Genomic DNA, 13794 nt, shown 5'->3' with positions numbered 1-13794 from the left:
CGGATTATGCAGCGCCATGTCCGGTCCTTCATCGTGCTCCAACAAGGGCTTCGGCTGGATCAGTTGACTCTGGAGGAGCGCACCCTTCGCCAGTGCTGGCTTCGTAGCCACAAGCGGGCGGGATGTCACATTCCATATGCGCCGGAGATCCCCTTGGGCATGTGTACCGCCCTCCCGCATGGTGGGGACTGGTCGGCGCTGGCCACCTGGGAGGATCGCGGGGTCCACATGATAGGGGATTTGTATAGGGATGGTGCCCTGTTGTCGTTTCATGACCTGCAAGAGGCCTTCGATCTCCCGAGGGGTGACTTCTTGCTCCATGCGGCTCTAGTGACTGGGATCCAGAAGCGCTGGAGGATGGGGCTGGTGGAACCTCCTACGTCGCTGGGCTGCCAGTACGTTGTGATGGCAGCTGGCACTTATAAGGCCATCACCTGCCTATACCGGAGACTGGCGCTAGATGGACCTCCTCCCCTAGACAAGCTGCGGGAGCGCTGGGAGGGTGACCTCGGTCGGCAGATACCAGAGACGACCTGGCCTCAGCTTGTACGTAGGGCCTGGAAGGGCACTCGCAATGTTAGGTTCCAACTGGTTCAGTACTTCACTCTACATAGGGCGTATTGGACGCTGGCCAAAATCCAACGGGTCTTTGGAGGCGCGCATTCGGTATGTCCTCGCTGCGCTACGGAGGGTGCTGACTTTGGGCACATGTTCTGGTCGTGCGCGGGGCTTGGCACTTACTGGGCTGAAGTTCTGTCTTGCTTGAATGCGGTCACGGGACGCCAGATCGACACGGACATGGGGACTTGCCTCTTACTCTGGTTTCCGCATACTCCAGCCACGAAGATTACCAGCAAATTTTTCGACCTGGGGTTAATCCTGGCCAAGAGGGAACTCACACTGCATTGGAAATCTAGGGGGGGGCCTAGCTTCCTGAGATGGCGGGGGTGTTTCCTACAATGGGCTACTAGTGAAGGGTCTCTTAGATTGCAATTAGCTAGACGCACCGCTAACGATAAAGCGCTAGATGCGGCCAGGGCATGGAGCGCGCTAGTGACGGACCTACAGTCTCTTTCAGAAGTTGTTGGGGGTGGTGAGGCCGGCGCGCTGGCGAGTCAGGAGGGGACAACGGGGGTAGAGAGCGCGGGGGCACTGGTGGAGGAGGCGGGGCGCTAGGCCGCACAGCCAGCAGCGAGCGAAGATGGATTGCATGTGCCAAATACGATTGAGGACGGAATGGGTAACGTACACTGTTTTGAACAGCGCCTGGACTCCCGTTTAGCTGGGGTGCCGAGACTGGAAATGTTTAGGAGAAGTCACCCGCTGCCTCCAGAAAGGTTTATGACATGCCGCAGGAGGGACAGTAGAGGGCACACTGACGAGGGGGGGTGGGGGTAGTGGAGGAGGTGGGAAATGGCAGATAGGGCTTCGCTAGTTGGGGATGTTAAAGACGCTGCATTAATGTGCATCATGATGATAGAGATACATATGGAGCGTGACTGTATGATGTTTGCACAAAATCAATAAAAATGTGTTTAAATAAATGGTTCTCAGGCCCCGGCAAACCGCCCAGCCAAGCTGAAAAAAAGCAGACCATGGAACAAAATCACCATGTCCGCTTTTGCCGCAATTTTCCCCTCCTACCATTTCCCAATGCACCAACCCTAGCCTAGCCGCCGTGAATCTTGAATCGGCCATCACGCTTGCATTAGATGACATAGCACCCTTGCGTGAAACCAAACCTCCAAAAAACAATTCACCCTGGTTTACGCCAGAGTTGAAGCAAACAAAATACTCCACTAGGATGGCAGAACGGAAATGGCGACGCACAAAAAGTGATCAAGAAAGGGAATCATATAAATCTGCACATCGGCAGTATATGAAGAACATTGCCAAGGCAAAAAAAGTCTACCTAGGCAACAGGATTACTCTTGCAACTAACTCACAAAGAGAACTTTTTAACATTGTTAAGGAATTCACTACTCCTTCAGGAACGCAGCAGGCGCCCCCCGATACCAAGGACTGGGTGGAATCTGTAGCCTCTTACTTTCATGAGAAAGTTAATGATATTCACAAACGGTTCCCTCAGTCAACGACAAAAGGTGAAACCACCACCCCTTGCGCTAATAGGCATAACATCCTTAATAATCACTCTACCATGCTAAAACAGTTCTCACCCTTGTCAGAAAAAGAGGTGAACCAAATCTTGTTGAAAATGAAATCTGGAGCACCGGGAGATCCTGCCTCCCCGCAAGTTATATCAAAAATCTCCCTAGCTCTGATCCCCATCCTAACTAACATTTTTAATTACTCGCTACAGCACTGTGTTGTCCCTAATCACTGGAAGGAAGCAGTAATCAAGCCCATCTTAAAGAAACCCACGGCTGACCCGGATCAACCTGTAAACTACAGACCCATTTCCCTTTTACCACTTTTTGGAAAAGTCATGGAGGCCCTAATTAATAAACAGCTCATCGCCCACCTGGAGTCCAATAAACTCCTCGATCCATCTCAATCCGGCTTCAGGGCGTTCCACAGCACTGAAACGGCCCTGCTGGAGGTCGTGGACAATATAAGACTGTCCCTGGACACAAAAAAGTCAGCTATACTGATCCTGCTAGACCTGTCTGCGGCCTTCGACACCATCTCGCACCGCGTTCTGCTAGAGCGTCTTACTGAGATTGGTGTCGAAGGCGCCGCACTCCAATGGCTGTCAAGTTATCTTGGCAATAGGCGATCCAGGGTCCAACTAGGCTCCCACACCTCTGTTTTTTATGAAAATGACAAAGGTGTCCCACAGGGATCCATTTTGAGCCCGACCCTTTTTAATATTTATGTCTCCCCCTTGGCGAAGATCATCAGAGATTATGGGTTTGGAACTGTATCCTACGCTGACGATACCCAAATCCTCGTCACTATCAACCAAAACCCTGATGACATAAAATGTAGGTTTAAAAACTGTATGATCAGTATACAAGAATGGATGACCAGAAACTACCTCATGATGAACGCTGGAAAGACTGAGGTTATGCTTTTCGGTAAAGCTGACCAAATTTGGTCATCAGACTGGTGGCCAGTCCTCCTCGGTCCCTGTCCAGCCCCCAAGCCCTCTGTTAGGAATCTAGGAGTAATATTAGACGATAAGTTGACCATGTCCGAACATATCAGGAAAACAGTGGGAAATAGCTATGTCCAGATGCGAAGTCTGAGGAAGATCTTTAAATGGATCCCACTTTCAGCGCGCATGCCCCTGGAACAGGGACTCATTGTTAACCGGATGGACTATGGAAACGCTCTTTTTTCAGCCATCAACCTAACACTACTGAATCGATTACCGGTCCTCCAAAACACTGCTGCCAGGCTAGTACTAGATTTACCCCCTCGGACCCCCTCAGCAGTCTGCCTCAGGACTCTGCATTGGCTCCCAATACAATCACGTATAAAGGTCAAACTCTGCTGCTTAGTCCATAAGGCTGTAAATGGTTGTGGACCTGTCTATCTCGAACACAAGCTCAAGGCCCACGTCCCATGCAGGACGCTACGCTCTTCCAACAAAGCCCTTCTCTCCATACCCAAAGTTCGAACAGTTAGAAACGGAGATAGAGCCTTCAGTAAAACTGCCCCAGAAGCATGGAATTCCCTCCCCATCCAGTTGAGGCTGGAGCCCGATCACATGAAATTCCAAAAACAACTAAAAACCTGGCTCTTCTAGCCAGTTGAGCCTCCCTGCTTCTCCGACAAGTTGGTCATATGGAACCACCGACTCCGAAGGTGAAGCCTCACCTACCGACTCATGAGGAGGAATCACTTTCGACTTCATCCTTTTGGGAGACTTTGATCTGGAATGATGACGTGATCCGTGTCTCCTCTTCTTATGCTTCTTGTGGGAACCGGAAGCATGACCGGATGATGACTTCGAGGACGACGCCTCTCGAGACCTTGACCTGGATCTCGACCTCGACTTCTTCGGATGCTTTGAGGATCTTTTAACCTTACTTGCTTTAAGTTTGGCAACAAGAAGTTTAGATTCCCTCTCACGAAGAGCCTTCGGATTCATCTTTTGACAAGATGAACAATCATCAACGTCATGATCCGAGCTTAAACACCAGATACAGTCTTGGTGAGGGTCCGTAACGGACATCATCTTCCCGCATTCTCTGCAAGGCTTTAAACCGGTCTTCTTTGTCGACATGACAATATCTGAGAATTGGAGAAAACGAAGAAACGAAGTAACAATGTACTAAGGCTACAGAGTATCCCGAAACCGTTAGCGTCGACGACACGGAAAAAAGGGAACTGATGTCATCACGCCGGCGTGGGCCTATTATAGGCGTCGGTGACGTCAGCGGAGTCGCGAGCGAGGTCGTGTCTCTATGACGTCAGGAGTCCACGTCGGCGCGAGGCTACGAAAAAAGAATTTCCGAATGTTGCTGACGCAAGGGGTATTCACAAGGTGAGGAATCCACACGGCAGATGTATCTATCAGAAAAATACTATACGCAGAGAACACTTATTAAAAAATGTGTTTTTTTTTAAAACACACATCAAGGCTCAATAATTCTGAAACTAAAAGTCCAGCTTCCCTGAATCACACTTTCCAATGTCTGATTTTACATTCTGAGCATGGAAGGCAGGGGACCATGTCTGATGCAGCCCCTAGACAAAGGTGCGCTTTCTCTTGAAGCAACAAGTATGGCATAAGGTTTCTCCATGGGATAGACTGACAGCATAGCAAGGGAAAAGTAACCAGATCTTTGTAAAGCCCTAACATATCACCCCTTAAGGTGTCAAAGCGCTGGGGGCCGTCAGGGAGATTAAGTGAGCTATTGCCTAGAGTGACATGGTGCTGACCGGGCTGCCGCCAGCCTCCGGGATAAAACCATAATCCCGCGCTCTGGAGGCAGACGCTCTGGCTGCTGTGAAGTCTCCAAAACCACAAGAGCATGCAAGGCTAAGGCACTAGGACTAGAACCCAGGAAACATCTCAGGCATATCCCTGCTACAAGACCTACATGTCATCTTGGGACTGCCACAGAAGATGGGCCATATCAGCATCACCTCTTCATGCTCAACACCCACTCCTGCCCCAGGGTAGGTCCTGTCCAGAAAAAAGTAAGCAAACAGGGACCTGGGCCTACAAAAAACCTGTTCCATATAATCAAATTATTGTCCACCAACATATAAAACTTAACTGGAGCACCGCATACTGAAAATATTATGCCAAAATGCGTGGTGGGACGAATATATTTTTTAAATGAAGCTGTCACAGATGCTCGTACAAGAATGTATGTACTTTTAGTAATTTGCTATAGCTTAGGCCTAGCTGAACAGAGCAGCCCTAACTGAACGGATCAGCAGAGGAGTTTAAAGACAACGTTTTTGTAGCAGGATCATTTCAAACATGAGGTGCTGTGCGCACAGCATATTGGGTCCAGGGTCAAGTTGAGGCTGAGTTGGAGAAATCAGGATCTGATGGATAGACTTGCCAACACATAATTAGGATAGAATTAAACAACACAGAACAGTTTTTGATTTACATATTTCCATTACATTAAATAATTATGTTGCTCATAGCTACCATTTCAGGTGCAAGGATTTGAAATGGTTGCTCAGAGATACATAGAATTGCTTTGGCCAAGTGCTGAAGATTGGATTCGAACTCCAGTGTACAGGGACCCAGTTCAACAATTTAACCACTGGATCACATTTTCTCCTGAGTAAAGTGAGAGCGCACATGCAAGCGCCTTTGACATGGACGCTCAATGGTCAACTAGAAAAACAATACAGAATAATGCCCGCATCTCAAACCCTCAATTATGGAGTCAAGGGAATTCAAGGAAACTTAGGAAATTTGGAAAAATAGTTGTTTACCCCACAAGCACCACACAGTTTTGAAATACAACATTAAACAAGTTCTGGGTTCTATAAATCTGTTCTGCAGAAGAAAAGACACTGAAGAAGAAAGCCAAGAAGGACAATAAGAGGAGCAGGGCTTAGATGCAGGGGGAGCAAGCCTGCATTTGAATGTCTGGATTGTTTACCTTTTTGGCAGGTGCTTCTGTTCCCGTCCTAGGGTAATCCAAGAGGTAATCCAAGAGGTAATAAGAGGAAGGTGGTAGGGATGACAGACGTTGTGCATTTACTGACCTACTTGTATAACCTCTACCTTGAGTAGGTGTACCTTGTAAAACACTATCCAAGAAAGAGTCCAGAAGGTCTTCTGCATCTGACCCAACCACGGAGCAGGATAGACATGCTGTCATATTCTGCAGCGTCAACAGGCCTTCAGCTTCAATCTTCTCACTAGCAGTTTGGAATACCTGTTAATATAGGGCAAAATGTACAACTAATAAAATAAATATCTATTCTCAATATTAATTTATTTATTTTGTAAATGCTGTGGCACTTAAGGTATCGTAGAATAAGATAGAGCTGTATTAGACATAATCCACCTTCATATATGACCCTTCCAAACACCACATCCTCGAGCATCCCAGAGAAGAGAATTGCTCATCTTTCTACTAACCACCTAAAAATCATGGCTGAGCTTTAGATAACTTGCAAACCAGTCACTACAATTAACTCTCACTAAAATTGTTGGTGAGGTTCCACAAGTGATACATGAAAGAGCTGAATAAGGAGAGGAAATCTCTGGAAGAAAAGGAAAACAGGAAAAATAGTTGTGGGAAAGAAAAGGAGGAGGATGAAGAGTCTGTCTCTGAGTGTGTCTCTCTGAGTGCGTCTGTGTCTGAGTGTGCGCTGGAAGTCCCTATCTGTCGCCCAAATCTCTTGCTTTCAATAGCCCCCTGTTATCATGACAGGGATAGAACAGTAATCTTGACTTCTATTCAAAGACATTCAATTCCATTAAAACATATTTTTGTACCGCTGCACCCGATGATAGCATGATATCATGGTTTAAGAAGTTGAAATGAAATGATATTCATGCCACATACACACAATAAGAGAATGGTTGTGGAAGTATGTCAAAGCATAAAATACATTTTCTTAATGGATTAGTGACTAAGCGCCATGAAATGATGAGATGGAGGATGCAATGTTGTGCTTCTTAGCAAGTAAGGATATCAGTAAGCAGAAAGACAATTATTTGACAACCCCTACTATAGATATTTAATGAGTGAGCATACTAATAATATGGAATCTCACATCCACACTAGGCTTGATGGTTGGTATACAGATGATCTTATCAACCTTGTGTTGCAAAATGCCAATTTTTGACGAAGTCACCCCAACTTTTTGTCTGGTATACAATGCAATTTTGACAGAAAGTGCACTTGCTTTCTGCTAATCAGGTGTCCAGTGCTAGATCTCCCTCCCTAAACTGTGCAATTGTACCCAAATTGGCAATACCTTTAGCACCCACTAGAGTACTAGAGAGGGTCCCTAAGGGCTGCAGCATGAATTGTGCCATTCTAAGGGACTCCTCTCCACAACCCATGTAGACTGCCATTGCAGGCTGCGTGTCTTAGTGCAGACAAAAATGAAAACATGACATGGCACACAGCCCTGTGTGCCATGGCTGCAGACACGGCATGCAGTATAGGCAAGTCCCCTCCTTCAGCAGGCCTTATAGCACTATGGCAGGATGTACTATACTACATGTGTGTGTATAACTGCATGAGCATATATGGAATATGCTACTTACCAGTATGCATCTGTTCTTGGCATGTAGGGCTGCTGACATTCATATCTGTGCATAGATTGCCGCCTAGTGTTGGGTCCGGATGATTGCACATTGTTGTCCTGGAAGAGTCTTCGAAGTATCACGAGATAGGTGGTTCCTCCCCTGGACTACAGTGCGCATGGGCATCCTCTCCATCCTCAGATTGTTTTTCGCCATTGTGGCAGAGATGGAGTATAATACAGTAATTGATGCCCATGCTAGATATGAATTCTGAGTGGTACAGCTGAGACAGGCACCGGGGAGGAGGGAGGGCGATATGAATGTCAGCAGCCCTACATGCCAAGAACAGATGCATACTGGTAAGTAGCATATTCCGTTCGAGGCATGTGGGCTGCTGAATTCATATCTGTGCATAGAAGAAATAGCAGTTTCCTCCTTAGCGGTGGTTACCCGTGCCAGCTGCAGCAGTCTGAAAAAGAGTTCTGAGAACAGCCTGTCCTACAGCAGCTTGCTGTTTGGAGTGTACATCCACGCAGTAGTGTTTGGTGAATGTATGTATGGTGGTCCATGTGGCTGCTCTACATATATCCTCTAGAGGAATGTTACCTAGGAAAGCCATGTATGCCCCTAACTTGCGTGTGGAAAGCGCTCTTGGGGGAACTGTTAATGTGCGTTTAGCCTTGTTGTTGGACCTGCGATGGGCAAGCCCAGCACAAAGGGGGTAGCTTGGCTCAAGTGACAAGGCAAGTGAAGGCTGTAGTGTTAAGCCGGCTCTGACCCAATAATAACTCCTTGTACATCCACACCAAAAAGAAGGACACCACACCACTGCTGTAGAAAAATAAGATTCCTTTATATAAAAGTTCTTTGTTGTAAATAGGGTTGACTGGGAAAGCACATATACATTTCTTTTGGTCATACAGTTCTGGCAATAAATAGTATTAATAAATAGAATAACTTCAGGAATGAGTATCAGAATAAATATCAGAATAAATATCAGAATAAATATCAGAATAAATATCAGAATAAATATCAGAATAAATATCAGAATAAATATCAGTTCATTTAAATAAACAACCACATTTTTCTTCTGGTATCGCTGCCACCAATTAAATACTTTAGAATCATTACATCTGCAATACGTTTCAAATGGGAAAGATAACTCTTACAGTTTATGCTGTTTTCAATGACCAGGTATACGGCTTCTCTGAGCACAAAATAAGGTTTGGGACTCTTTAATAATCACTCAAGGCGTATGCGCGTATATCTAGAAGGCAAGGAAACACAGTAAATACATCATTTGCACTCGGCGGTCACCGGGATAGGATCTCTGCTTTGCCGTTGAAGTCTATGCGCGCCTACGGGCTTTGGCCACACTTGAGCACAGGCGGCACCAGTTCAAAGTCATTAGACTGACGAACGGGCTGCCGGAGAGGTCACACAACCTTCGCGCAGTCAAATAAATGCCGGTTCACAGTTCCTTCACAACGCTGCATTCACTATGAGGAAACGGGCCCACCTCACATCGGCTGCAATTCAAGATACGATTCAGTCGGGCACAGCACTCCTCTCGTTAGCGACGGGGCTCTCAGGGGCTCCACGGACCTCCCTCCGACTTCCGCATTCAGGGTGGTTCCCGCCCACAGCTACAGCTCCCGGGTCACTGGGGAGTGACAGACGCTAGTCCCGCCCAACGAAGGCCGGCCTTTCCCCGCCCCGGCGCACCACCTCACCTTCTATCTGCGCAGGAAGCGCTCTACGCTGGTGGGGCTCGGAGACGTCCGAGCTCCCCTCTAGAGGCACCTGACGCGAAGGGGGCACAGCTGACGGTCGCGGTCGCGGCAAGCTTGCTCTCGCCTCGCGACTCGATAAGTCGATCACAGTTCACCACCGGGGGGACGGAGAGGCACACAAATCTGGCCACAGTCTTTGGGGCAATGAGGTACTCGCTGGGCAGGCGCTGTAGGCGCTAGATCACTTCTCACGTAGCTGACTGGAACGCCAGTCAGACACAACGCCAGCAACCCTTTGCTGCTCTACTGCCTGCGCTACCAGCCACCTCAGGGGTCAACAGGGCAGGTGTCAATCTGGTGTCAAGTCTGGAATCTCTTCTAATCAATCTCATCATCATCTCTCTAATCTAAAATGGCCGCCAGGGTCTGGGCCTTATATAGCCAGTGCCCTGGGGTACTGGCACGAGCCAGAAGGTTCTAGAACCTTCTCTGGCTGTGACAATGACATGGCACTCTTGAGGGGTATTTAGGACACTCACAGCCACCGTACTGGGGTTCTAGAGCAGCCATTTTGTGTACCTGAGGAAAATAAAGGAATTCCTGTCAGAAATGCGCGCCAAACAAAGGGCGCCAAAACCTCAAGAGGCCAGGGTTCATGAAGGCTCCAATGGGAGTCACTTCACATGAGAAAGAAAGGGTGCCCATCATTTTAGGTTCATTTATACAGGTTGACAACCCTAGTTTGTAATGCCACAGGTTTGGGCCAGGCGCCTTGTAAATAGGTGCCATAAACCTTGTGAGCAACTGGGCGTCAAGGAACATCTAACCCCATGAGACAACACATAAAAAGTCCTGGTAGACAAATAAAAAGCGACAAATTTTGGGAGGTACAGGGGAACAAAAGAAATCATAGTGGTGAGGGGACTCTCAGAAGCAGACGGGTCTAACACGCGTCCCCCCCAGCTGAAAGTGGGGAGAGCTACCCAACCCCTTGGGAGTCCTCAACACTAAGGCGGAAATACCTGGAGAGACCGTCTGCATTGGCGTGGTCAACTCCGGGCCGGTGTTCCACCCGAAAGTCCATTCCCTGTAAGGAGATAGACTACCTCAACAGTTTGGGATTTTCCCCCTTCATTTGCATGAGCCAACGAAGGGGTCGGTGGTCTGTCTGAACAAGGAAGTGTGAACCAAACAAATATGGTCGCAGCTTCTTCAGTGCCCAGACCACCGCAAAGGCTTCCCGCTCGATGGTACTCCACCTCTGTTCCCGGGGAAGCAGTCTCCGTGACAGAAAGACCACGGGTTGATCCAGACCCTCTTCATTGAGTTGCAATAGCACCGCCCCAATGCCAATGTCGGATGCATCTGTCTGGAAATGAACTCTTTTGAAAAATCTGGAGCCTTCAGGACTGGAGCTTTACACAATGCTTGTTTCAGAGTGTCGAAGGCTCGCTGGCAAGCCTCCGTCCAAATGACTCTCCTGGGTTGCTTTTTGGCCGTGAGTTCTGTAAGGGGTGCCACGATAGTGCCATACCCCTTCACGAATCGTCTGTAGTAACCTGTGAGGCCCAGGAAGGCTCGGACCTCAGTCTGGGTCTTGGGGGGTTTCCAGGCCATGATTGCCTCAATCTTCGCCTGAAGGGGCTGCACCGTTCCCCGGCCCACCAAGTGTCCTAAGTACACTACCGACCCCTGTCCAATCTGACATTTGCTGGCCTTGATCGTCAAGCCAGCCCGTTCCAGGGCCTGGAGAACGGCTTGCAAGTGCTGCAAGTGATCCTCTCAGCTGCTACTGAAGACAGCTATGTCATCCCAGTAAGCAGCAGAGAATGACTCCATCCCAGTGAGGATCGTGTTCACCAGCTGCTGAAAAGTGGCAGGAGCGTTCTTGAGCCCAAAGGGCATGACGCAAAACTGGTAGTGTCCATCAGGTGTGGAGAAGGCTGACCTTTCCTTGGCTCCATTAGACATGGGAATCTGCCAGTACCCTGCAGTGAGGTCAATGGTACTGAGATATTGGGCAGCTCCCAACCGGTCAATCAATTCATCCGCCCGAGGGATCGGATGAGCATCCGTTTTGGTTACCGAATTTAGTCCTCGGTAGTCCACACAGAATCTCAATTCTGGTGTGGTACCAGGTGGGGCAGCTTTAGGAACTAACACCACCGGGCTAGACCAAGGGCTACTTGATAGTTCGATGACTCCTAGCTCCAGCATCTTAGCTACTTCGCTTTGGATACTGGCCTTCACCTTGTCAGACAGCCGGTAAGACTTTGACTTCACAGGTGAGCTGTCCCCTGTGTCCACGTCATGGGTACACAGGTGGGTCTTACCCGGGACAAGGGAGAACAGAGGAGCGAATGACCCCAAGACCTGGCGACATTCCTCCTGCTGCTCAGGAGTCAGGGTTGGCGAGAGTTTCACTCCGTCCACTGACCCATCCTTTTCTTGAGACGCAAAAAGGTCGGGGAGAGGCTCCGTGTCCTCTTCCTCCGATCCGTCAGTCACCATAACCAACATGACTTCGGGCCTCTCGTAGTGGGGCTTGAGGCGATTGGCATGTAACACCCGATGCGGATGCCGAGGGGTCTTTACGTCCACCAGATAGGTAGACTTGCCCTTCTTCTCCAATACCTCATAGGGGCCTGTCCAACGGTCCTGGAGGGTACTCAGCTCTCCAGGCTCCATCACCCACACCTTCTGGCCAGGCTCCAACTCCACTGGGTGAGCGTTGTGGTCATACCACGCTTTCATGACTGCCTGACTGGCTTCCAAGTTGTCAGAAGCTTGCTTCCACAACTTAGCCATTTGGCTTCGGAAGGCCAGCATGTAGCTCACCACATCCTGGGGAACTTTCCGGGGAGACCTTTCCCAGGAGTCCCTCACCAGGCTGAGAGGTCCACGTACATGGTGCCCGTACAAAAGCTCGAAGGGGCTGAAGCCCACTCCCTTTTGCGGCACTTCCCTGTAGGAAAAGAGCAAACAGGGTAGGAGGACGTCCCATTTCCTCCGCAGGCTTTCGGGTAGACTTCTGATCATACCCTTCAAGGTTTGGTTGAACCTTTCCACAAGACCATTGGTCTGTGGGTGATAAGGAGTGGTGAACCTGTAAGTCACTCCACACTCCTTCCACATGGCCCGCATATATGCTGACAGGAAGTTAGTCCCCCTGTCAGACACAACTTCCTTGGGGAATCCCACTCGGGTAAAGATCCCCATCAGGGCCTTGGCCACTACTGGTGCAGTAATGGTTCTCAGAGGAATTGCCTCTGGATACCTTGTGGCGTGATCCACCAGGACCAGGATAAACCTGTGACCGGATGATGTAGGTGGATCTAGGGGCCCAGTAATGTCGATGCCCACCCTTTCACAGGGGGTGCCAACGACGGGAAGTGGTTCCAGGGGAGCCTTCAGCTTCGTCCCTGTTTCCCCACTGGCTTGGCATGACACGCACGACCGACAGTATGTGTCGGACGCCACCCTCATTCGAGGCCAATAAAAGTGGGGGACAAGCCGGGCAACGGTCTTGTCCTGACCCAAGTGTCCTGCCAAGGGAATCTCATGAGCCAACTCTAATAGCAAGGCTCGGTAACACTGTGGGACTACCAGGGCCCGTGACAATCCGTGCACTGGCGCCCTGGGTTCACTGTAGAGGAGACCATCCTCCCAGTAAACACGATAGTTCCCAGACTCGTTACCTGCTGCCTGGGCTTCAGCCTGTTGCCTCAGACCCTCGAGGGTGGGACATTCCCTTTGTCCCCTGCTCAGTTCCTCCCTGGATGGTCCTCCTTCCACTCGCCACTCAGCGGGGATAGGCAAGTCCTCCAACGGAACCATGTCCTCCTCCGCGGACTCCGGGTCCACCTCCACAGGTGGCCTATCCGTCTCACGGGGCATGGACATCGAGGCAGGCTACTCCTGTCCTCGAAATGTTCCCTCATCAGCAGCTGGGTGGGCCATTGTTCCAGGCTCCAACCCACGCGACTTCTCCTCCTGAGCAGCCGCAGACCTGGTACTCACACAGGCCCAATCAGGTGTACCCAGCATCTCAGTATGAGTCCGGTATTCCACCTCCTTCCAAGCATTGTGCTCCATATCATTGCCCAGCAGACAATCGACTGGCACGGCGGGGCTTATGGCAACTCGAAGTGAACCTGCAACCCCTCCCCACTCAAAGGGAACCTCGGCCACAGGATAGTGGCCCATTCTGCCGTCAGCCATCGCGGCTGGATGAAGTACGCCTGGAATCACCTGCTCTGAGGACACCAGATGACTCCTTACCATAGTCATACTGGCTCCTGTATCTCAGAGCTTCCCCTCTATGGCCATTGATGGTGACCCATTGCCCATACTTGGTAGTATTTGAGGGCACCTGGATCTTTGGAACCACCTCCCGATCACCCAGGGACACTAAGG

The 13794-nt window shown here is 49.5% G+C and overlaps 1 protein-coding gene across 1 annotated transcript in view; it reads right to left on the bottom strand.

The window, feature by feature from the left end:
- The window catches only part of MMS19 (MMS19 cytosolic iron-sulfur assembly component), a 466622-nt gene that overhangs the window by 260591 nt on the left and 192237 nt on the right, over positions 1–13794 (bottom strand). Inside the window, exon 12 of the mRNA XM_078643578.1 lies at positions 6182–6320. Within this exon, the coding sequence (XP_078499704.1) occupies positions 6182–6320 (139 nt within the window). The remainder of the gene's footprint in view (positions 1–6181; positions 6321–13794) is intronic.

The sequence above is a fragment of the Lissotriton helveticus genome, chromosome 5_1, assembly GCF_964261635.1.
Source record: "Lissotriton helveticus chromosome 5_1, aLisHel1.1, whole genome shotgun sequence".
In the NCBI taxonomy this organism is placed as follows: Eukaryota; Metazoa; Chordata; class Amphibia; order Caudata; family Salamandridae; genus Lissotriton; species Lissotriton helveticus.
Note: the sequence above shows the minus strand (reverse complement) of the source record. Positions and strands in the feature narration are given on the sequence as shown.